The 22,696-nt window shown below is 40.6% G+C and overlaps 1 protein-coding gene across 3 annotated transcripts in view; it reads right to left on the bottom strand.

Annotated features, from left to right (window-relative positions):
* The window catches only part of tmem184ba (transmembrane protein 184ba), a 24,532-nt gene extending 1,836 nt beyond the window's left edge, over positions 1 to 22,696 (bottom strand). Inside the window, exons 1-9 of one of the 3 annotated variants that reach the window (XM_061967316.2) lie at positions 22,330 to 22,696; positions 22,226 to 22,252; positions 19,426 to 19,659; positions 18,126 to 18,291; positions 7,392 to 7,482; positions 5,452 to 5,619; positions 3,932 to 4,101; positions 3,652 to 3,846; positions 3,461 to 3,487 (exon numbers count right to left, since the gene is read on the bottom strand). In XM_061967316.2, coding sequence (XP_061823300.1) covers positions 3,461 to 3,487; positions 3,652 to 3,846; positions 3,932 to 4,101; positions 5,452 to 5,619; positions 7,392 to 7,482; positions 18,126 to 18,291; positions 19,426 to 19,659 — 1,051 coding nt within the window. In that variant the 5' untranslated portion in view covers positions 22,226 to 22,252; positions 22,330 to 22,696. Of the gene's footprint in view, positions 1 to 3,460; positions 3,488 to 3,651; positions 3,847 to 3,931; positions 4,102 to 5,451; positions 5,620 to 7,391; positions 7,483 to 18,125; positions 18,292 to 19,425; positions 19,660 to 21,678; positions 21,780 to 22,225; positions 22,253 to 22,329 lie in introns of those variants that run through there. The other 2 variants (XM_061967318.2, XM_061967317.2) reach the window with 2 other exon arrangements.

Here is a 22,696-nt window from a genome sequence, read left to right as displayed (position 1 = left end):
CAGACAACCTGCAGTGGACGACACACAACGCTGGTGGAGTATCCCCGAGACAACTTCGTGGATTAATGTTAAGTAACTGCGATAAATCACGATCAATCAAAATTCAAAGCTGTCAAAATTCAATTGACAATAATAATTTAAAGCAGTTGTCACCAAGCTTTTCGAGAGCAATATTTGTGGTCTCAGCCAATAGCCAAAGCAAGATCTAACCATGGGACAACTTTGTGTGTATATATATATATATATATATATATATATATATATATATATATATATACACATACATGTGTGTATATATACATATATTTATGACTTTTTTTCCCCCTTTGTGTTATTGTTGGTTGATGTCACCATCTTGCTTCTTGCTGTTTTCCCAATTTTTGCTTGTGTTTTTTGTTGAGTTTTTTTGTAATGTGCCTTGAGGCCAGTGACAAATGAGTCACGGGCCACAGATGGTCCCTGTGCTGCACTTTCAGCACCATTGCTGTCAAAGTTAACTGTTTAAAACCACTAGTCTTAGTACTGTAGTATATTTGTTCATCCTATGGTTACACATGGGACGCGAGTCACATGGTTGTCATACGTCAGCGCCGGATATCGTAAAATCTGCTGTTCACCTGGCAGCTTTCTCATGTTTTATTAAGAGGGGATAAACGGAGAAGTCTTTTAGCTGCCGCCTTGTTATCATATTATTACTGCCTTTGCACAAGTCAATGTTTACTTTTGTACATCTAAATCAACACAAAATCCGTACTTTGGAGCAATGTTCACTGACTCCAGTATCTGGCTTGTTAGCTTCCTGTCGCAGGCGAGCGATGTTGGTCACGGACTTGTGGTTGAGAGAAGAGTTGTTTGATGTTGGATGCTGGAACATGTCCGATGCGTTGCAACAGTCAGCCTTAATGCATTGTTGAACCTCGATGATTTTTGTGCAAAGCGCATTTGCGAGTCAAGCGGGTTTAGTGTGCAGCGGCGGTGTTGAAAGCGGCAAATGTGAGGCTGAGGAGAAACAGGCAGAGGCGTGCAGGTGTGTACAGGAGTAAAAATGTGTGCCTGTTGGCGGGTCTGTTGGTCACTCTTCGGGTGGGGGTGTCATTGATGTCATTTTTTATTTTTTATTTTGATCAACGGTTTGGCGACCCCTGATTTAAAGACAAATATTTGTGATACTAATATCAACATTTCAGCTACTCTCTCTTTATATCACCTTTATTTTTGGGTTTAAATGTATTTCTATATTGTGTCTGGGTTAATGATAAAAAAACAACAAAAAAACAAGCCAAATGCCACAAATGGCCCCTCAAGCTGCACTTCGGACACACCTGCAGTAAGACAAACAAAACACTTAGGTTTGAATTGGTTATGTTTCACAGCGATTTACTTCTTCTTACAATTGACAGTTAAGAATGTTGGAAAGTACAATGAGAGAGACATTTTTTGCTCATTGTTCTTACAAAAGTACATCCTACAACAATGCGCATGGCTGACTGCATTTTACTATCGTACGGCAGTTACAGTAGTGTAGTTTGTTTAGCTAAAACACAGCATAGAGATTTATGGAAAGTTTTAGACGATGGCAAATTAATTTTCCTTATTTTACAATGGGAAAAAATAAATTCACAAGTCAAAGAAAGTGCTCTGCAATGGACTGTGCTTGACTTTACAGGTTGCAATTAGGGACGTGCTGCTTGGTCAATCATCGAGAAGTATTTGCCGATTTTCGTGAAAAATTACCTTATCGCCATTTCCGATTAATGCCTTTAATGCCAATCACAAACGCTGAGCCCTTCTGGCTGACATTTATTTTTAGTCCTCTGGCTGACAAGCGGCTAGCAGCTAATTATGTGTCTCCATACAGTGTGGAGACACGTGCCTAAGTTAATAATAATCACCTCCATTACAGCAAATAAACTACATTTCTTAGTATCTTCCAGTCAGTATCATTTGGGCTGTCAAACATGAACTATTTATCGCATATGCATTTATCGCAGATTTATTTTTTCATCATTGTACTGTCAGATAATTCCAGTTTTTACAAGCATGGCTGGACAATTAGTTTTAAACATTATGCTTTTTTAAACAGCTCAACACAAGATGGACATAAACACACTTTTAATGACAATAAAAGATTGCCAGATTTTGTCATTTGTACAGTAATTACGGCTATAAGAGCACTTGCATTCAGAAGAGAGGGCCTACACTTCCATGTTAAAATACCAGTTTTGCGCATTAATAACATAAAAATTGTGTCGTTACGAAGTTGTTTGGTGATGTAATCTGTTATATTCATACCTGAATAAATGCTTCTGATATTCTGTACATTATGTGTTGTACAAGTTTATGGTGTTCATATCGCTCCAAGATATTGTATTAACTAGAGATGTCCGATAATGGCTTTTTTGCCGATATCCGATATTGTCCAACTCTTAATTACCGATTCCGATATCAACCGATACCAATATATACAATCGTGGAATTAACACATTATAAAGCCTAATTTTGTTGTGATGCCCCACTGGATGCATTAAACAATGTAACAAGGTTTTCCCAAATAAATCAACTGAAGTTATGGAAAAAAATGCCAATATGGCACTGCCATATTTATTACTGAAGTCACAAACTGCACTATTTTTTTTAACATGCCTCAAAACAGCAGCTTGGAATTTTTTGAAACCGATACCGATAATTTTGAAACCGATACCGATAATTTACGATATTACATTTTAAAGCATTTATCGGCCCATAATATCGGCAGTCCGATATTATCGGACATCCCTAGTCTTAACCTTCTCTATTTATTAATAAAATATAGTATTCAGCCTGCTAATCATTCTGTAATTGAGAACTATCAACCAGAACATAAAAGAATATACACAATATTTCAGCCTGCCAGAAAAATTATCCCCCTATATTCCTTAACGGATATACTAGCATTTATTTAGGGAGATATAATACAACATTACAAAACAAATTTGACAAAGCAGGATCGTAATGCAAGAAATTTTTCATTTTGTTAGTGTCGTTAGGCCAGATATCGATGCCAAAGATAGTATGCATATGAACACAATCAATAAAGAGAGTGATTCGATCTTTTTTTTTAATTTTGTCAAAATAATGCTTTTTTTTTTAGTGTTTACAGACACTAATTTAAATATTGTGTTGATATTGTTAAACTGTCGATGACACTCACCATAAATAAATAGAAAAATTAACAGTTAATATAATTGATTGGTATGTGTCGGCTGATTTCGGTCATGGGCGACAGGTACCAGAATTAGCAGCATAAAAACCTCATCCGAACATGCCTAACAGCAATGTCAATCAAGGAGAGCCAAGAACAGTAATGCAACAGTGTTTTGAAGACCAAAAAAGAAAATTGAACTTAAATCAACAACAGCCGCAAGACAAACGCACTTAACTTCTTTTAAGGACACTACAAAATTGTCAGTGTGTGACCTACCAAGCTCTCCATATGTAGTGAGGGGTCCTTCAAGATGCAGCAGAGAAGATAGAGGAAAATGAAGGTTTAAGTAGGAAGAGGGCATAAGACAAGACTATTAATGTTACAAGAGTGTGGTAAAAAGAGAGAAAAAGACAGAAGTACTCAAAGAGTTCAAGTGAAGTTAATTGAGGTTCTTCTCTTACTCTCACCTTGTGTGTTCAGACTTTTGTCCATGTAGACTCTGTACGTAAAAGCGGGACGGAGGACCAGCGCCGCAAAAAACATCTCGATGCAAATTAAAAAGTTTTGGTAGCCGGCGGCAACGGTGCCCTCGCCAACGGACACCTCCACTGAGTTAATCTGAGGAATGGCGCCGCACTTCTCCATGATGGCCAGCAACATGCCTGTGGATTGCCATCAAGTAAAAAGACAGCTGCTAAATAAAAGCCCGTTTGAAGAATACAATAAAACGAGTAATAATTGTCGCACCCTGCCAGAAGGAGAGGAAGATGACCGATTTGACCATGAAGAACTTGAGCATCGGTCTGTAAGGACTTAGCAGCTGCCGCATGGCGAAGTAAAAGAGGAAGAGGGCGTACAGCGACAAGCTGACTGAGATGTTGTAGACGATAGTGACGTACAGGTAACCGCCGGCAACGCTGTGGAAGACAACACAAGAGATTACTTTACAAAAAATAAATAAATAGGAATCTCTCTTAAAAAGAATCATATTAAATAGACAAACAGCAATTAAAAAAATTAAGTTTGGAAAAATCAGAGATAAAGAACCATAGGAAGGACATTAATTTAAGATATAAAACTAGCAAACGAGTGCCGCCCGACATTCTCTAACTATTTATGATGTTATACAGTATGTCCATGTACCATCAAAATAATTTAATGTTTAACATAGTAGAAGCTTCCATGCCAAATGCTTTTTCTTTAAATAGTTGTCATTAGCTTGATTTAACATAATAACATTGTGTTGAACTAGATGACAATTAAAGTTAATGCTTTTAATCAATTGTACTTTTTACGTTTAGGTGTATAATAATGCAGTTATTTAAACATAAAAATACTAAATTCAACCAACATTTACTTTTCTTTATGTTTAACAGAAGATAACTGCATATAATGTAACCATAGAACATAATAATTTATGTAAACAGATAGAATGTAACCATAGAACATAATGATTTATGTAAATAGATAGGATGCTCCAGCACCCCCCGCAATCCCGAAACGGGCAAGCGGTAAAAAATGGATGGATAGGACGTAACCATAGAACCTAATTTATGTGAATAAGATAGGAAGTAACCATAGAACATAATAATTGATGTAAATAGATAGGAATGGATAGGACGTAACCATAGAACATAATTTATGTGAATAGATAGGGAGTAACTATAGAACATAAGAATTGATGGATAGGAAGTAACCATAGAACAGAATTTATGTAAATAGAATGTAACCATAGTCCATAATGATTCATGTAAATAGATAGGACGTAACCATAGAACACAATTAATGTAAATAGATAATAGTAGTAACCATAAATTATAATAATCTATGTGAATAGGTAAGACGTAAACATAAACCATAATAATCTATGTAAATAGGTAGGACGCAAACATAAAATACAATTCATGTAAATAGATAGGAAGTAACCGTAGAACATAATAATTAATGTAAATAGATAGGAAGTAACCGTAGAACATAATAATTAATGTAAATAGATAGGACGTAACCATAGAACATAATAATTTATGTAAATAGATAGGAAGTAACCGTAGAACATAATTAATGTAAAACTATCAGAGTAAAGGTTTTTGTTGCCTTGTTATTTTTTGGTAGTTTGCAACTTACCACCAAAACTACAATGTAAAACTGTTTCTAATTGCATTTAAAACATCTACTATTAGGTGTGACACAGAACCTTCTCTAGAATGGCAATTACCTGAATGCGATCGCAACAATTCTAGCTTTTTCAAAGGCCATCCTGCACTTACTTGAAGTCTCCATCTTTGTATTTGCCATACGCTTGCAGGATGACCGTGATGGTGGCCATCAGAGGTTTGACCACACAAAACTGCAGAGTGGCCTGTTTACAGAAACGCAGGAAGCCAATGGAGTAAGCTTTTCCCCCCAGGCAGCAGGTGCCATACAAGCAGCTGGACCTGAAAGAGCAGGAGAGTTCTATTACACACATGATGAGGTATATCGACGTAGTAAAACAGATACCAAACTTTCCTAGGTGATGATTGAACTCTTCTACCTCAAACATCTATGATTGGACATCATAAATTTTGAATTAGTTCTTCAGGCTTATGCAAACCCCGTTTCCATATGAGTTGGGAAATTGTGATAGATGTAAATATAAACGGAATACAATGATTTGCAAATCATTTTCAACCCATATTCAGTTGAATATGCTACAAAGACAACATATTTGATGTTCAAACTGATAAACTTTTTTTTTTTGCAAATAATCATTAACTTTAGAATTTGATGCCAGCAACACGTGACAAAGAAGTTGGGAAAGGCGGCAATAAATAATGATAAAGTTGAGGAATGCTCATCAAACACTTATTTGGAATATCCCACAGGTGAACAGGCAAATTGGGAACAGGTGGGTGCCATGATTGGGTATAAAAGTAGATTCCATGAAATGCTCAGTCATTCACAAACAAGGATGGGGCAAGGGTCACCACTTTGTCAACAAATGCGTGAGCAAATTGTTGAACAGTTTAAGAAAAACCTTTCTCAACCAGCTATTGCAAGGAATTTAGGGATTTCACCATCTACGGTTCGTAATATCATCAAAGGGTTCAGAGAATCTGGAGAAATCACTGCACGTAAGCAGCTAAGCCCGTGACCTTCTATCCCTCAGGCTGTACTGCATCAACAAGCGACATCAGTGTGTAAAGGATATCACCACATGGGCTCAGGAACACTTCAGAAACCCACTGTCAGTAACTACAGTTGGTCGCTACACATCTGTAAGTGCAAGTTAAAACTCTCTAATACCATGCGAAAACCGTTAATCAGCAACACCCAGAAATGCCATCGGCTTCGCTGGGCCTGAGCTCATCTAAGATGCACTGATACAAAGTGGAAAAGTGTTCTGTGGTCTGACGGGTCTACATTTCAAATTGTTTTTGGAAACTGTGGACGTCGTGTCCTCCGGACCAAAGAGGAAAAGAACCATCCGGATTGTTATAGGCGCAAAGTTGAAAAGTCAGCATCTGTGATGGTATGGGGGTGTATTAGTGCCCAAGACATGGGTAACTTACACATCTGTGAAGGCACCATTAATGCTGAAAAGTACATACAGGTTTTGGAGCAACATATGTTGCCATCCAAGCAACGTTACCATGGACGCCTATGCTTATTTCAGCAAGACAATGCCAAGCCACGTGTTACATCAACGTGGCTTCATAGTAAAAGAGTGCGGGTACTAGACTGGCCTGCCTGTAGTCCAGACCTGTCTCCCACTGAAAATGTGTGGCGCATTATGAAGCCTAAAATACCACAACGGAGACCCCCGGACTGTTGAACAACTTAAGCTGTACATCAAGCAAGAATTGGAAAGAATTCCACCTGAGAAGCTTAAAAAATGTGTCTCCTCAGTTCCCAAACATTTACTTAGTGTTGTTAAAAGGAAAGGCCATGTAACACAGTGGTGAACATGCCCTTTCCCAACTACTTTGGCATGTGTTGCAGCCATGAAATTCTAAGTTAATTATTATTTGCAAAAAAAAAAAAAAAGTTTATGAGTTTGAACATCAAATATCTTGTCTTTGTAGTGCATTCAATTGAATATGGGTTGACAAGGATTTGCAAATCATTGTATTCCGTTTATATTTACATCTAACACAATTTCCCAACTCATATGGAAACAGGGTTGGTACTAGCAAGTACAACTAATAGAACTAAACGTGGTACTTACTCAATGGGTTTTCCCCGAATCTCTGCCATGATGGCGCTCTCTCCTCCAAGGTATTCATAACACAGGCTCAAGAAGTTGTATATCACAAATGCTGGGGACAAATGTAAACATTTGTCTTGTTACAACATACATAACTGCAAGTGCATAAAATTAATCTTAGAAACAAAGAATGATTTCTAAAATGGTTCACAATACAACAGTCATTCTATACTGTACATTGTGGTGTTAAACAGCGGTACCTCAACTTCAGAGTCCCTCAACTTAAGAGTGTTTTGAGATAAGAGCGGTCTTTCGGCTAAATATTATGTTTTAAGTAGAAACAAAGAATGAATGCTAAAATGGTTCACAATACAACAGTCATTCTATACTGTACATTGTGGTGTTAAACAGCGGTACCTCAACTTCAGAATCCCTCAACTTAAGAGTGTTTTGAGATAAGAGCGGTCTTTCGGCTAAATATTATGTTTTAAGTTACAAGCAACATTTTGAGTAAGAAGCATCCTCGCCATTAGTGAACCCTGTATAATCCACTCAAAAATTATGGTCTTACTTGCTAGCATTAGCTTGTAGCTAGTGATTGGCATAACTTTGTTTTCCAACCGTAAGAAGGAAGAAAGTGAGTGTAAGGACAGCGTTGAGAAGAAATGGATGATAATCATTGAATTAAAAAAATAAATATATAATCAAACTCCTCAATGAATCGCCACCTTAATGTGGTGGACGAGTTTGAGTACCCAAATGATCCAAGAAGCTATGTTGTTGGGGGCTACATGCCCCTGGTAGGGTTTCCCAAGACAAACTGGTCCGAGGTGATGGGTCAGACACAGTGCCCTGTCCACACTGTGTATAGTGGGAGCGGAAACCTGCTGACCACTACTGGGGATATAGTTGGGCAGTAGAAGGAATACTCTGAGGATTTCCTTAATCCTACAGACACACACTACATAGAGGAGGGAGTCTGAGGTCACAAATATGGTCATGTCCATCACTGGAGCCGAGGTTGCTAAGGTAATCAAAAAACTGCCCAGTGGCAAGGCCCTAGGAGAGGACAAGATTTGTCCGGAATACCTCAAGGCTCTGGATGTCGTTGGACTGTCGTGTCTAACACGTCTCTTCAACATAGCGTTGAAGTTTGGGGCGGTACCTCTGTATTGGCAGACCGCGGTGGTGGTCCTCCTTTTCAAGAAGGGGGACCGGAGGGTGTGTTCCAATTATAGAGGGATCACACTTCTCAGCCTCCCGGGGAAAGTCTATTCCAGTGCGCTGGAGGACAGAGTCCGGCCGTTGGTCGAGCCTCGGATTCAGGATGAAAAATGTGGTTTTCATCCTGGTCGTGGAACACAGGACCAGATTTATACGCTCGCTAGGGTACTGGAGTAGGCATGGAAGTTTGCTCAACCAGTCCACCTGTGTTTTGTGGATTTGGAAAAGGCATTCCATCGTGTCCCTTGCGGTGTCCTTTGGGGGTTGCTCTAGGGTTGCTCCAGGGTCTGTTACTACGGGCCATTCGGTCCCTGTACAAGCAGAGCTTGAGTCTGGTTCGGATTGCCGGTTGTAATTCAGACATGTTGCCAGTAGATGTTGGACTTCGCCAGGGCTGCCCTTTGTCACCGGTCTCGTTCATTATCTTTAAGGACATAATTTTTAGGCGCGGTCAGGGTGTGGAGAGTTTCCAGTTTAGTGGCCAGAGGATCGCATCTCTGCTTTTTGCAGATGATGTGGTTCAGTTGGCTTCGCCAGGCTGGGACATTCAGCGTTCACTTGGGCGGTTTGCAGCCGAGTGTGCGGCTGCTGGGAAGAGAATCAGCACCTCCAAATCTGAGGCCATGGTTTTCAGTCGGAAAAGACTGCACCCCTCGGGTCGGGAGTGAAGTTCTGCCTCAAGTATAGGAGTTGAAGTATCTCGGGGTCTTGTTCACGAGTAAGAGAAATATGGAACGCAAGATTGACAGGCAGATTGGTGCAACGTCGGCAGTGATGCAGTCACTGTTCCCCTTACCTATGGTCACTAACCTTGGGTAATGACCGACAGGACAAGGTTGCGAATACAAGCGGCAGAAATGAGTTTCCTCCGCAGGATATCTGTGATCACCCTTAGCGATAGGGTGAGGAGGGTGAGGAACTCGGTCATTCGGGAGAGACTCAGAGTAGAGCCGCTGCTCCTTCACGTCGAGAGGAGCCAGCTACGATGGCTCGGGCATCTACTATAGATTCCTCCTGGACACCTCCCTGGTGAGGTGTTTCGGGCATGTCCAGCCGGGAGGAGGCCTTGGGGCAGACCTAGGACATGTTGGAGGGACTATGTCTCACAGCTGGCCTGGGAACGCCTCGGTGTGTCCCCTGTGGAACTAGAGGAGGCGGCCCAGGACAGGCAAATCTGGGCATCTCTGCTTAGACTGCTGCCCCCACCACCCGGACTCGGATAAGCTGTGGAAGATGGATGGATGGATGGCTGAAATCATCAAAAACATGACCAAGCGCGTCGCCAATTTGGCAAAGCAATTTGAGCGCATCACTGTTATTTTACACCATACTGAAGCAGAATAAGTCTAACGCCAGCGAAGAATAAGAAAATAATATCCAAACTGTGAACGTTTATCTATGAAAATATGAAAAAGCTGCTGATGGTGGGTTTGACGGAAAAACAGCTCTAACCCCGGATGTCCACGTGGGACGGCGTCACCAAGGCAGGGTGACGCCATCCGCAGTCTGGCAATCCCCATCACCGCTCTGTTGCGGTTCCGTCTTGCAACGAAATAGCTCAGACATTTACGAGATCCCGCCAATCCGAGCGTAATCACGTGGTAAGGAGAGTTGTAGTAAAGTGAACCAGAGTTCATTTTGTCCCTCCAGACGAGCAGAAGCAAATAAACTTGGTCCTGCCAATAATAACAGGTGCTAAACGGCAACACTTGATAAACAATTTTATTTTTAGTAGAAAGCAACAACACAACAGTAACATCATCTCTGGCGAGCGTGTCACAACTTTACTGGTCTCCTTATCAGCTGGTATTTGACACAGGCCCCCATATCTCCATATAGCTGCTCGGGATATGCCTGTATGTCATTCTTCAATTTTGGACCTCCAGAATTAGCATGTCCTTATCCATTTGTGTCAACGGAGGTGAAATTACGTCTGAACACCTTTGACAAGTTGACTTCATGTCCGTCGCCACCCTATGGACCTCTCAAAGTGTAAAATACAATCTGCCTTGAAAACTGAGTATTTTATTTTGAAAGTAAACCAGATAATTTAATTTGTGTTAGTGCATGAGTTCCTGTCCAACACAAGCAGATTTGAGCTAAATTGAACAGATTTGTTGCGGCACCCGGCAAATATAGAAGCTCTGCGTATATTTAGTGCTGGAATGCAGAACATCATCAGCCTATCGGTGACGTTCCGCAGGTAGTGTAAACGGACACATCGACTTGAGTACAGAAAGAGTTCGCCGCTGTGCGTGTGCTGTTTTGCGGCCATTTTGCATTCAGTGGAAATCTAGGGTAAGGAGATACTGTACTTTTTTTAAATTACATTACCACTATAGTTGTTAGACAATTATATTGTATTGATTTTATACAATATTCCTTATTTAAATGTTAGTTATTCTTCCTACATGTTAAAATTGTGTTTCTTGGGGGGATGCACCAATTATTAATTGCAATTCCTTTTTAAGGAGATGTTTGAGATACAAGTGTTTTGAGTTCAGAGCTCCATCACCTAACCAATTAAGTTAGCAGAGTCAAAGTCTTCATATTTTCTAATTTGTAAAGGGAAAAAACATGACGTTACGGACTTCCATCCATCCATTTTCTACCGCTTGTCCCTCTTGGGTTGCAGGGGTGTCTAGAGCCAATCCCAGCTGCATTCGGGCAGAAGGCGGGGTACACCCTGGACAAGTCGCCTCCTCAGCACAGGACCAACACAGACAGACAACAGTCACACTACACTCACTTTAACACACCAGGGCCAATTTAGTGTTGCCAAGCAACCTGACCCCACGTTCATGTTTTTTAAGTAATTTTAGCTGTGGAAACAAACAAAAAGATCAAAAACAGAATGTACAAAGTCAGATTCACATTCAACACTAAAATCCACGATATGCAACATTTCATTCCTTAGACATTGGTGGAGACAAATTATTATATTACTAACAGAAAATAAACAGCAATATGAAAAGAGAGGAAAGAAAAGAAACAAAGTTGCAATAGATATCGTCAACACCTCATATCTTGTCACCTACTTGCATTGTAATTTATTCTAGGAGTCTTTTTTGGGGGGAGGGTTTCAAGTGTTGTTTGTGAGCATGTGCGTGTCAAAATATTCCTATTTCCGTCACACAAAATCCCTCTTGTGCACAAATCAAAAGAATATTTGTTCAGTGCCACAAGGTGGAGGTTGTTTTCTTATGGAGCAATAAAAGCTCCACTGAGTGAGGGAGAAAAGAGAACCTGCTGGCAGTCAAGACTGAGACAACGTAAACACACGCATCACGTGTGCAGTTTAGATTTGTTGACCCTGGACTGCTTGGACATAGTAACAGTCTAGCAAAGGGATGGTGATTGCCCATTAAAAGGGGGACGCAGTGGTAGTTTAATGCAACAGAAGCAGGGACAAACAAGTGGAAAGTAAAACTAAGCCAGATTGTTGCCTTTCCTTGAAGAGTAACACAAACACAAGTCACTAAAATAAAAGTGTTACGTGGGGATACGTGGGTTAGTTCAGCCACAGACTTCTACTGATTGGTGGTACTATTTGGTGTTAGGGTTTGGTAGGGAACTTCCTGTTGTTTGTTGATCCAGGTGCATGAGGGACACGTGTTTGTCCTAGCATGAAAACTTCATTACCTCTCGTCAAAAGTCTTATTTCCCAACCAATTAATTTTCTGAGGAGCCAATGTCTGTCACATAACAATGACATCGTTCCCGCTATTTCCCAACATTCCTTAATTCTATGTCATTTTCTCGGCAATTACATTTTCCAGACAGTCATAGTTGCACTGAAAATGTACCAATGATGGGTCTTTCCAGTCCAAATTTAATGACTTTCCATATGGTGGAATCAAGAGCAAATGTCGGTTGCTGTTGATTGAAAAGAAAACGATGCTCAGTCATTACAGTATAGAAATAGGAAGAGCCTCCGGTGAAGATCTGGGTAAGGGTGCACAGAAATGTATTTCTTCCATTTCACATCAGCATGGCAACAACAAGCAGCCCTCCCACCCCCCAGACCCGCAATACGATAGGGATCTTCAATGAACCAGAAAGTTGCACGCTACCTAATGAAAAAATAACAACAATTATTACTCTACAGCACAGGTGTCAAACTCAAGGCATGGGTGCCAAATCTGGCCTGCCACATCATTTTATGTGGTCCTGTCGTGTTATTTTGTGGTCCTGCCGCATCATTTTACATAGCCTGCCACATCATTTGATGTGATGGGGCTGGCCACATCCGTCCCGCCAAAAGTTTTCATTTGGCCTGCCGAACTTCACCCAACTAGGCTTGATGAAACCATTAAAACTAGGGTTGATCATGTATGCAGCACTCCCGCCAACCCGCAGGGAGCATCAGCAAGGCATATGTGTTACAGTGAAGCAACAGTGGGGTGAGTAGAAGAAGACTACTCATTCAAACCAAGGAAAAAAATCCAAATAAATGGCAAAAATCTGACTTTTAACAACAACTGGACACCAAAGAATGAATGTTCTACCCCAAACAAGTGCTCGAGTCATTGTTTTCTGGCGGACCTTTTAAGCGACGGATACATTGATCCAGACAAGCAGCAACAATGAAATCCCAGCATGTAAGCTTCATCACCAAACTTGGTCAAACATTTGTAAGTAGGTGTAATTTGTGCATAAAGATATTTAGTTTGTTTTGTATTAAAATTGCAGACTTTTGTCTTTTGCATTCGCAGTTGTGGGTTTTTTTTGTCTGAGAGTAACGGTACCTCATTTAATACATGTAGTGCTAAATTTGACCAGTACAGGGCGACAACACTTATAGTGATAAGTCACATACAATGTTTGGTGTGTTAATGTTGTGCAATTTTTATATGTGTAAACATTTGTAGTTTATTGTGTGACTATATTAACACTAAACTTTCTATTTTATTTAAGTAAAATACACAATGAACATTATTAATGCAAAATACACAATGGAAGTTAATTTTTGTAATGTTTATTTTATGTTTATATTTTCTTACAAACGTAAATGAAGGAAGAAATGTAAAGAAATAAAACTGAGGAAGGAAAACAATTCAAAAGAAGGAACTTCAATCCTCAACAAAAACTACAGATTATTTTTATTCATATTGTTAACTAGCTGCACGCGCTGGAAACAAGTAGCGATGGCAAAATAATGAACTTGTTGAGTGAGACTGCGTTTTCTTAATTGCAAAGTAAACACATCGGCTTTTACGCTGCAAAGAAATATAACCTGCGGAGGCAGTCTCTGATGAAACATCTACATTTCGATGTCAGGCCTCTTAGCCCTTGGCATCTTGAAACTGCGGCCCTCTTCATTATGTATTTGAATAGCCCTGCGCTACAACACTCGTATGATATCATCTTCCTTCCCACTCATCTGTCCCATCACCTATGTCAGGCACTGCAAGTCCGCGCGCACGCAGAGATGTTATGCTGCTTTATTATACAGTATGTTGCCCGCCACATCATTTTATGTGGCCCGCAACATCATTTATGTGGCCTGCAAAAAAAAAATGCTGGAAATAAAGCACTTTCTGACTTCATGCATGTATTATTCTTTCAATTTTGAACAAACAAAGCAAGTTATCCATCAATCTGTTAGTAAAAATTATAGTAATCCAAAATAGTTTCCTATTTAAATTCTATAATACAAATATATCCATGTATATTCATTTTAATAGGCGGATTTTCACAGCTATAATTGCGATGTGGCCTTCAATAAAAACAAGCTCGAAACACCTGCTCTGCACTAACTTTTTCCCTTCTACTCACCAGATCAGGAGTGTCTAAAGTGTAGCCCGGGAGCCATTTGTTTTGCAACTTGTTTTTTTTGCCCCACGGCACATTCTACAGACTAAATAAACACATCACGGATTAAAATGGAACTAGGCCTAATCCCCCCCAAAATAGGACTTTGAAAACCAAAATGGCTGACGACCTGTGCATCTTGCTAAATATTGTTTTTGATGATTTCCGTGTGTCCAAGGTTCTTTCAAAATAAAGGAAGTTTTTGAGTGTGCTAAAGCGGAACAATAATAACATTAGTAAATAATAACAAAAAGAAGAAATGTAATAAATCAAGGGGGTTAGATTAGATGTTACACGAATTTGCTTTCACAGAAAGCTAAAATATGGATTTATGCTCAGATAGTTAAACATATATTGATTGACCTACATTGTATTAGTTTTAACATCTTTAATGCACAAAATTTAATAAATGAAACACAATTTTCTGTAAGTAGCCCTTGCTGGAAAAAATGTTGGACACCCTTGCACCAGATGAACCTTGGCTTCTGTAGAATTGCTAAATAAATATATACAACTGACTTTCGCAAGTTAGTACTGTACAGTACATGTAGCCCGTATAAATTCTGAACGACTAAAAGCTACAATGAAAGTCTAATACTTTTTTTATGTCATGTTTACAGCTTGTCAGTTAATTAACAACTTTCTGACACGCACAGGCTCTATTTTCATTCACACACTTCCACGCTTGAGTGCATTAGGGTGTTTACACTGCGAAGTACTGTACAGGCAAAATGCCAGATGTTGCACTTAACAAATGTGTGCAACAATGGAAACTAAACCAAGCTTAATCAACGCCATGGAGGGGCAAGACTAACTCGAGTGGTTGCAAATCACAATTAAAAAGGCAAGAAGTAATAGAGAAAACAGATATACACTGTGATCATCATTTCCAGTAAGTGCGCAACGACTAATTGATTTGGGCGAGCACTACACAAATCCTGCCGACTAGAACCAAGTACACAGTGCACATAGTATACATACTGTATTAAAGTGTAAGTATGTTAAGTGTGCTAATTGAAACCGACACAGGGACATCTTCGGTGGTGGGTGTGGGATTATGTCCCCCGTGTGCCGCCTCAGCGTGTGGACGATGACAGCCAAAGCGGCTCATAAAAACACAACTGTGCTAATCCTGTTATTCCCCCCTTCCCTCCCAAACTCTAAGCTCTTTCATCCTCTGTGTTGACTATATGTGCTTTCCAATCATGTCCGCTTGATAACTGCTATCAGTTTAATACAAAAAGTGTGAGAATGTGACCTGTTAGTTCACAGCAGAGCTTGTTTGTGCTGCTGCCAACCTTTGTGTTAGGCCATCTCTATGTTAGCGTATTATTGCACGGTGCCTTTTGTCAATCTGCGTTTCCATCAACTCCACCTACACACAAACTTCACGTCACTGTTTGACGTCGACGCTGAGATGATGACTGGCTGAACAGTTTGCCTGTGCGTCCTGTTTACCATTTGCCCACATTTCCCTGTGGATCTGTTGACAGCCTAACTGGTCGCCACGGCGATACAGTAGGCGCTAGACACGCATACAATGAGAACTTTGCAAGCAAGTTGGTTTGAGGGAAAACTCATTATCTTGTCGTAGCCAGCCCGGCAGATGAGAAGGATTTTGGGGTGCTGTTGCCATGCAACAGGTCAGTCATCCTTAACTCAGGAGAAGAGCAGGTCAGGACTCAACACAGAATACAAATATTGCACCAGGTGGGAAATTATGGGGGCAAATAAATTATTCTCCTAATTTGATTGAGCTTTTTGTTTGTTAAAGTTATACAGAGGCCAACTCAGACCTAACCTGCACTGCTGTATGCGGAGGGGAAGAGAAGGTTCCAATTTGAATGTTTTTAATTTTACAGGCAAAGCAATCGGTACATGCAAAATAAAACTTTTTCCTTACAATTTTTTTGGCACGATTGTATGGTTAGGTTACCCTTGAGCAGTGCTTTTCAAATACGCTCTGTCACGCCCCGCTAGGAAGAAAAAAATATTTTGCGCCCCCGCCACTCTCCACCGTGATTAAAAATAGTATAATTAGACTATAAAATTGTTAGAACTATACCTCTGCATAATGTTATAAGCTTATTAACATTAAAAGGAAATAACACACCGGTCTTCCCTCGTCTCCCACCGTGGTTACAGTAAAGTAAAGTGCTACATATGCTTCATCATATCCTGGTACGGCAAAGAAAGCATGCCCCCCAAACCCATTATTTGAAAAGAACTGCCCGAAGGGTTGCATATTCAATAAGCTTCTCACCGCACACAGGTTTCCCTCCCTTTTCCTTGACTTCCTTGTGTCTCAGGACTCAGCCTGTACACATTCACAACCCCACAGACAATCATAAAACTACAAAAATTATAATTTTCCTCACCCTGCTCAGAAGGAAACCACCACAAGGAGGCTGAAGAGCCACATGCGGTTCCAGAGCCAAACACAAACCAATCCAGGAAAACAATGATGTAACGATAAACGGTATGAATGATAAACGCGGTAAAATCCCTGACAGTTACTTAAATTACCGTTTTAAATTTAAATAAAAAAAAAACGTCATTGATAACAACACTTTAATAACCTCACAGACTGACTGGCACCATGTTAACATGAATCCAAGAGACATGTCTTTCCCTATTAGGAAACGACATACTCCACTCTAAATGTATATACACACATATAGCTGTCTGAGTAACCAAGATATTCAATTGTGCAGCACATTTACCTACCAGCTGTGCTGTCTTAGGACAGTGATCCATCTATACTCAGAGGAAAACATTTCTAAATGATTTTTAAAATTTGACTTAAGGAACTGCATCACAAACAAACATTCACATTTTACCTTAGAACTTCCACTGTGGAAAAAAAACAAAAATCTCAGAGTGAGAGCCCAATTCTAAATGATTTTAAACATTTTACTGATGGAACTGCATCACAAACACTGCCATTTTAATTAAGGATGTTAATATGACTCGCTCCTGTCTCCCAGTCAGTGTCAGAATAGTAGTAATGATAGCAATTAAAATTATACAAATAAAACTGATTTCCTTCAATTTAAAGAACTGAACATGAGAAAAAAGATGAATTGTCCTTAAGAAATTGTGATTCACATTGTTTCCAGAATGCTTACAATTTAAGTCACAACTTAATTTCTCTTCATAATAACAAAAAAATAGCTTATTTTATTTCCCATGTTGACTTATTGTTGCTTGGGCATATTTTACTGAGCAACCAGGACCCTTTGTTGTCCTGTCCATTCCTGGTGGCACCACAAAAATAGAGTAAAACACCGCTGAGCTAAATATTCGGCGATGTGCTGTCACGCACAACGGTGGGTTTTTGCACACCTCAATATTTTTGTTCAACTTTAGAGACATAATTTGTTTCCAAGTCGAGTTAGAACTTTGTGATTCCACTGTACAACAACAGCCTAACAGGAGAGATGAATGGGGCCCTTTGACAACATCCCTTTGTGGGTGGACTAATCAATTAGCAATGGCTGGACAGATTGTTCCTCACCAGTCTGATTTGATGGCAACATGCTTCAACTCAACTGGAAAAGTTGTCCACGCTGTAGCGGGAAGGATTTTAATCAGTAACATCACCTCATTGGGGCTTGTCAAAACAACACACTTTCATGCGTGTGTTGGTGCATAGCAACTTGCATCATAAGACCTGAATATTCACTAATATTTTGAGTATTTGATATTGGTTCTTACCTTCATAGCAGTCCCTGATGGTGTCAAAGTATACGTAGTATTGATCGTTGGTGAAGAAGAGGAGGCTGAGCCAAGAATCGAAGGCATAAATAGGAACGATGAAGAGGATGCGTACAATGTGGCGCTGCTCCCGGGGTGAGCTGTAGTAACGCAGGTGCATGTAGATCTGCAATTGAGGGAGAAAGGCTTTTATTTAATTGTGTATTTTGACTAATTAACACAGGAAAGATTTGGTTGAATTCTGATTTAAATCCCAATTATTGCACAGCATTACCTTGACAGCCTTTCTATGCCCTTACCACCTAACCCTAGATCAAGTTTCCATGTGTTTGTGCATGCAGTGCATCACATGATACACCTGCTGAGGGATGCTGCCAAGCAACCTGTGCTCCTCTTTGGGCCCAGGTAGATGTTTACCTGATACAGCAGACATGAATTTCATGTGCTCCATACAAATATGACAGTATTGATTGATTCTTGAAGTTTCACAACAGAATTGAGGCCAAGGTGTCGGACAATTGTTCAAAAAAAATCAAATGTAATGGTTTACAAAAATTGGGACATTTTGTTTACTTTTATGGTTTTATAAAGTAAATAGTTGTTTGATTATTAATACATGACATGCAGTTATGGGTAAAGGGTGTGGCTCTCAGTAGGCCTTGGCCTATAGTCAACAAATCAACTCATCGAACAATAAATGAAAATAAACTCGATAATTCCATGTCTCTGTTTCAAACAGAGTACAAGAGGGTTCACTCTGTACATCACTCTCAGCTACTGAGCGCATTTATTCATAAAACTCCATTCAGAAATGAACGGAGTGAATCCTGTTGAAAGTCATCCACAACCTTTGTCTAGATGGGAGGAGGTATGGAAATATTTTAGCTTCGAAAGAGTGAGCAAGATGAGCCATTCAACATTGCTTGACGAGCAACTATGCAAATTGGTTGGAAAGCCGCGGCCAACAAAAAAACAACAACTTCCAACTACAATGGTTAAAAAATAATGAGAAATCAAAGTTTGTTGTGTTTGAAAGGAATACTAACATTATTAATATTATAATATATTGTCCAGGGTGTACCCCGCCTTCCGCCCGATTGTAGCTGAGATAGGCTCCAGCGCCCCCCGCGACCCCGAAGGGATTACGCGGTAGCAAATGGATGGATGGATTATGATTACCCAAGTGCTTAATTTGGTCTCAAAATAATGTTGACAAAAATATTGTTTTTCCACAATAATTTGTGGGACAATATATCATCCATCAAAATGGATCATTGACTCAGGCCTAGCTCTTGCTTACCTGGTGAGAGGTGAGGATAAGGGCGGTCCAAACAAAGAAGCCGGACACAGCCTGTGCTGCAGGGGTCATGAGAAAAGTGGGCTGGTCCTGGCTAAGCAAGGGGAGATCAGGGAGCCAGGAGATGTTGGGCCCCGCTGGAGCTGGTGTGGCTGGGACGCCTGCTGCAGCCGTCAAAGGGGACTCCTCCCCAAGCCGCTCTGACAGCGGCACATCTCGCCTCCACAGCATCAACATCTGGAAGCAGAGATAGAAGTTTAGATAGAGATGATAAACCATCTATGTGGGCGGCCCACGTTCCAAAAATATGTACGTAAGGTTATTTGGAGATTCTAACTTGTACATAGGCATTCATGGTTGTTGTGATTGGCTGGCTCCTGCCGAAAGTCACCTGGGATGGGCTTGATAATTAGGGCAAGCAATATAGAAAATGGATGAAAGATCATCCAAGTGGCATTAGTGTAAGTAGGTGCCCGCTGATGAAAATCTGTACAAGGTAGGCGAGCCAGTGAGTGAATTGTCATTCCCCACTAAACCTTATCTTAGCAACTATGCAATGACGCAACGCATCAATACCACCACAGGTAACTAGCAACCTAAGACATTGATCACACATGTTTAAATTTTGTTAAGTCTAATATTAGTCCAAGATAGAGGATCGAGAGAAGAGCGAGTGACATTTTCAGAACACCTGCTAACATACATGATTTATCGTCACATAGGGTTTGGGGACGGCATAGCGTGGTTTTGAGAGTGGCCGTGCCAGTAACCTGAGGATTCCTGGTTCTGCCAATCTAGTCACATCCGTTGTGTCCTTGAGCAAGACACTTTACCCTTGCTCCTGATGGGTCGTGGTTAGCTGCCTTGCATGGCAGCTCCCGCCATCAGTATGTGAATGTGTGTGTGAATGGGTGAATGTGGTAATAGTGTCAAAGCGCTTTGAGTACCTTGAAGGTAGAAAAGCACTATACAAGTATAATCCATTTACCCGTACACTTGAGCAGAAGCTCCAACTATCGTGAGATCACACTCCTCAGCCTTCCCGGTGAGGTCTATTCAGGTGTACTGGAAAGGAGGCTACGCCAGACATTTGAACCTCGGATTCAGGAGGAGTGTGGTTTTCGTACTGGTCGTGGAACTGTGGACCAGCTCTATACTCTCAGCAGAGTCCTCGAGGGTGCATGGGAGGTTGCCCAACCAGTTTACATGTGTTTTGTGGACTTGGAGAAGGCATTCGACCGTGTCCCTCGGGAAGTCCTGTGGCGAGTGCTCAGATAGTATGGGGTATCTGATTGCCTGATTGTGGCGGTCCGCTCCCTGTATGATCATTGTCAGAGCTTGGTAAGTCCTTTGTTACTGATTCTGTTCATAACATTTATGGACAGAATTTCTAGGCGCAGTCAGGGTATTGAGGGGATACAGTTTGGTGGCTACAGGATTAGGTCTCTGTTTTTTGCAGATGTGGTCCTGCTGGCCTCATCTGGCCAGGATCTTCAGCTTTTACTGGATCCATTCGCAGTTGAGTGTAAAGCGACTAGGATGAAAAACAAGCACCTCCAAGTCAGAGTCCATGGTTCTCGCCCGGGTGGAGTGCCATCTTCGGGTTTGGGGAGGAATTCTTGCCTCAAGTGGAGTTGTTCAAAGTACAGTAGGTAAAACTGTTTTTTTGCCTCATTTCTGTGAGAATATTGCATGTGACTGAAGCATTAAGGATTGGGACTATCCAGGATTAGCTGCAGTGTGCTCAAACAACCACCAGAACACCTAGGGGAGGCTATGTCTCCCAGCTGGCCTGGGAACGCCTCAGGATCCCATGGGAGAAGCTAAACAAAGAGGCTGGGAAGAGGGAAGTCTGGGTTTCTCTGCTTAGGCTGCTGCCCCTGCGACCCGACCTCGGATAAGCGGAAGAAGATGGAAGAATGGATGGATATAATTCATTCATACACAATTCCATTACAAGCAATAACAGAAATATATAAAATGTCAGCTGCAGTGCCCAGTATCCAGTATTTTTTTCAGTCACACCGGTTGATTTTTTTTGCTTAAAAGTTACTGAATCAATTTCAACTCACTGAATCGTTTTGGATCATTTTGTTCTAAATAAATGCGATCGTCCCTGAATCGCATCAGCAACCAAAAATATAAAATTGAATCGTTACACCCCTTGAAAACAATGGTTATGGCAGCTCGAGTTAGGCATGTTGTAACTCTACTTAGTTTGACCATGGAAGATATTAATTTGATTTACATGATTACCTGACTGAAAAATCTGGACTTTATAGATTTATGTAACTAAAAAGTTGTATCAGATTAGCAAACAAGGCAAAGACAGAGAGGACAAAACAATCCAAAAATAGTATTTTCCTCAATAAAAACTCTTGCTCTCTGACTTTTATAACCTATATGATTATGATGATGTATGATAAAAGTTAGGGTGGTTTGTTTCTCTGATGCTTTTGTGTGGCACAGTGAGGTCATTCTTAAAGGCATCAGCAGATGCACAGATAAAAAAGGCAAATAAAGGCAACAACACTGACACATATATAACATCGGTGACTTTGAAGGGACAAAAGGGACATCTGTGTGTTTAAATAAAAAGCCAAATAGTCAAACAGAGGACTAACAATGGATGTGTGGCATAAGGTCAGGAGCTGCAACAGATGGGACGAGGACCAAGAGGGGGTGTAGGAGTTGTGCTTATCAGCATAAAGCCAATGTATTCCAAAGCTAAAATTGAATTACATGTTTGACACGAATATGCGCAATGGTGACGTTTGAATGAGGCGAACCGGTAAAAACGTACCTTTGCTAATGGTTCCAACTTTCAACCCTGTAATAGAGAAAAGTAATATTTATTAGTACTTGTTCTTTGTGTGCAGACATACATTTTTTAGAGACCAGACTTACCAAAAAAAAGAATCCTTCGACCAGAAATAGCCCGTAAACAGCCTTAATTCCAGCTCAGTGTCGCACTGTCGTCCCCCCGGACATCCATGTTGAGCCCTCGCTGACCCGTTAACCTTTCCTTTCCCCTACCGAAAAAGTCACCTAAGCTACAGTTTCAGTCCGCATGTTAAACAACGCGTACGTTACAGTTGATATGTCTTCCCTTTTATGCCAACGAAAGTTCGTTTTTCCGTTAGTGAAACTGAAAACCCTCACTGCCATTGGCCGAAGCTCTTCTTTCTCTAAACACTTTGGGACAGACAGGGGATTGGAGTCAGACTAGCCACGCCCATTGTGGGAGGACCAAACGCCACAGCAAATCACAGCA

Source organism: Nerophis lumbriciformis, linkage group LG11, assembly GCF_033978685.3.
Source record: "Nerophis lumbriciformis linkage group LG11, RoL_Nlum_v2.1, whole genome shotgun sequence".
Classification (NCBI taxonomy): Eukaryota; Metazoa; Chordata; class Actinopteri; order Syngnathiformes; family Syngnathidae; genus Nerophis; species Nerophis lumbriciformis.
This window is presented reverse-complemented; position numbering and strand designations above follow the sequence as displayed.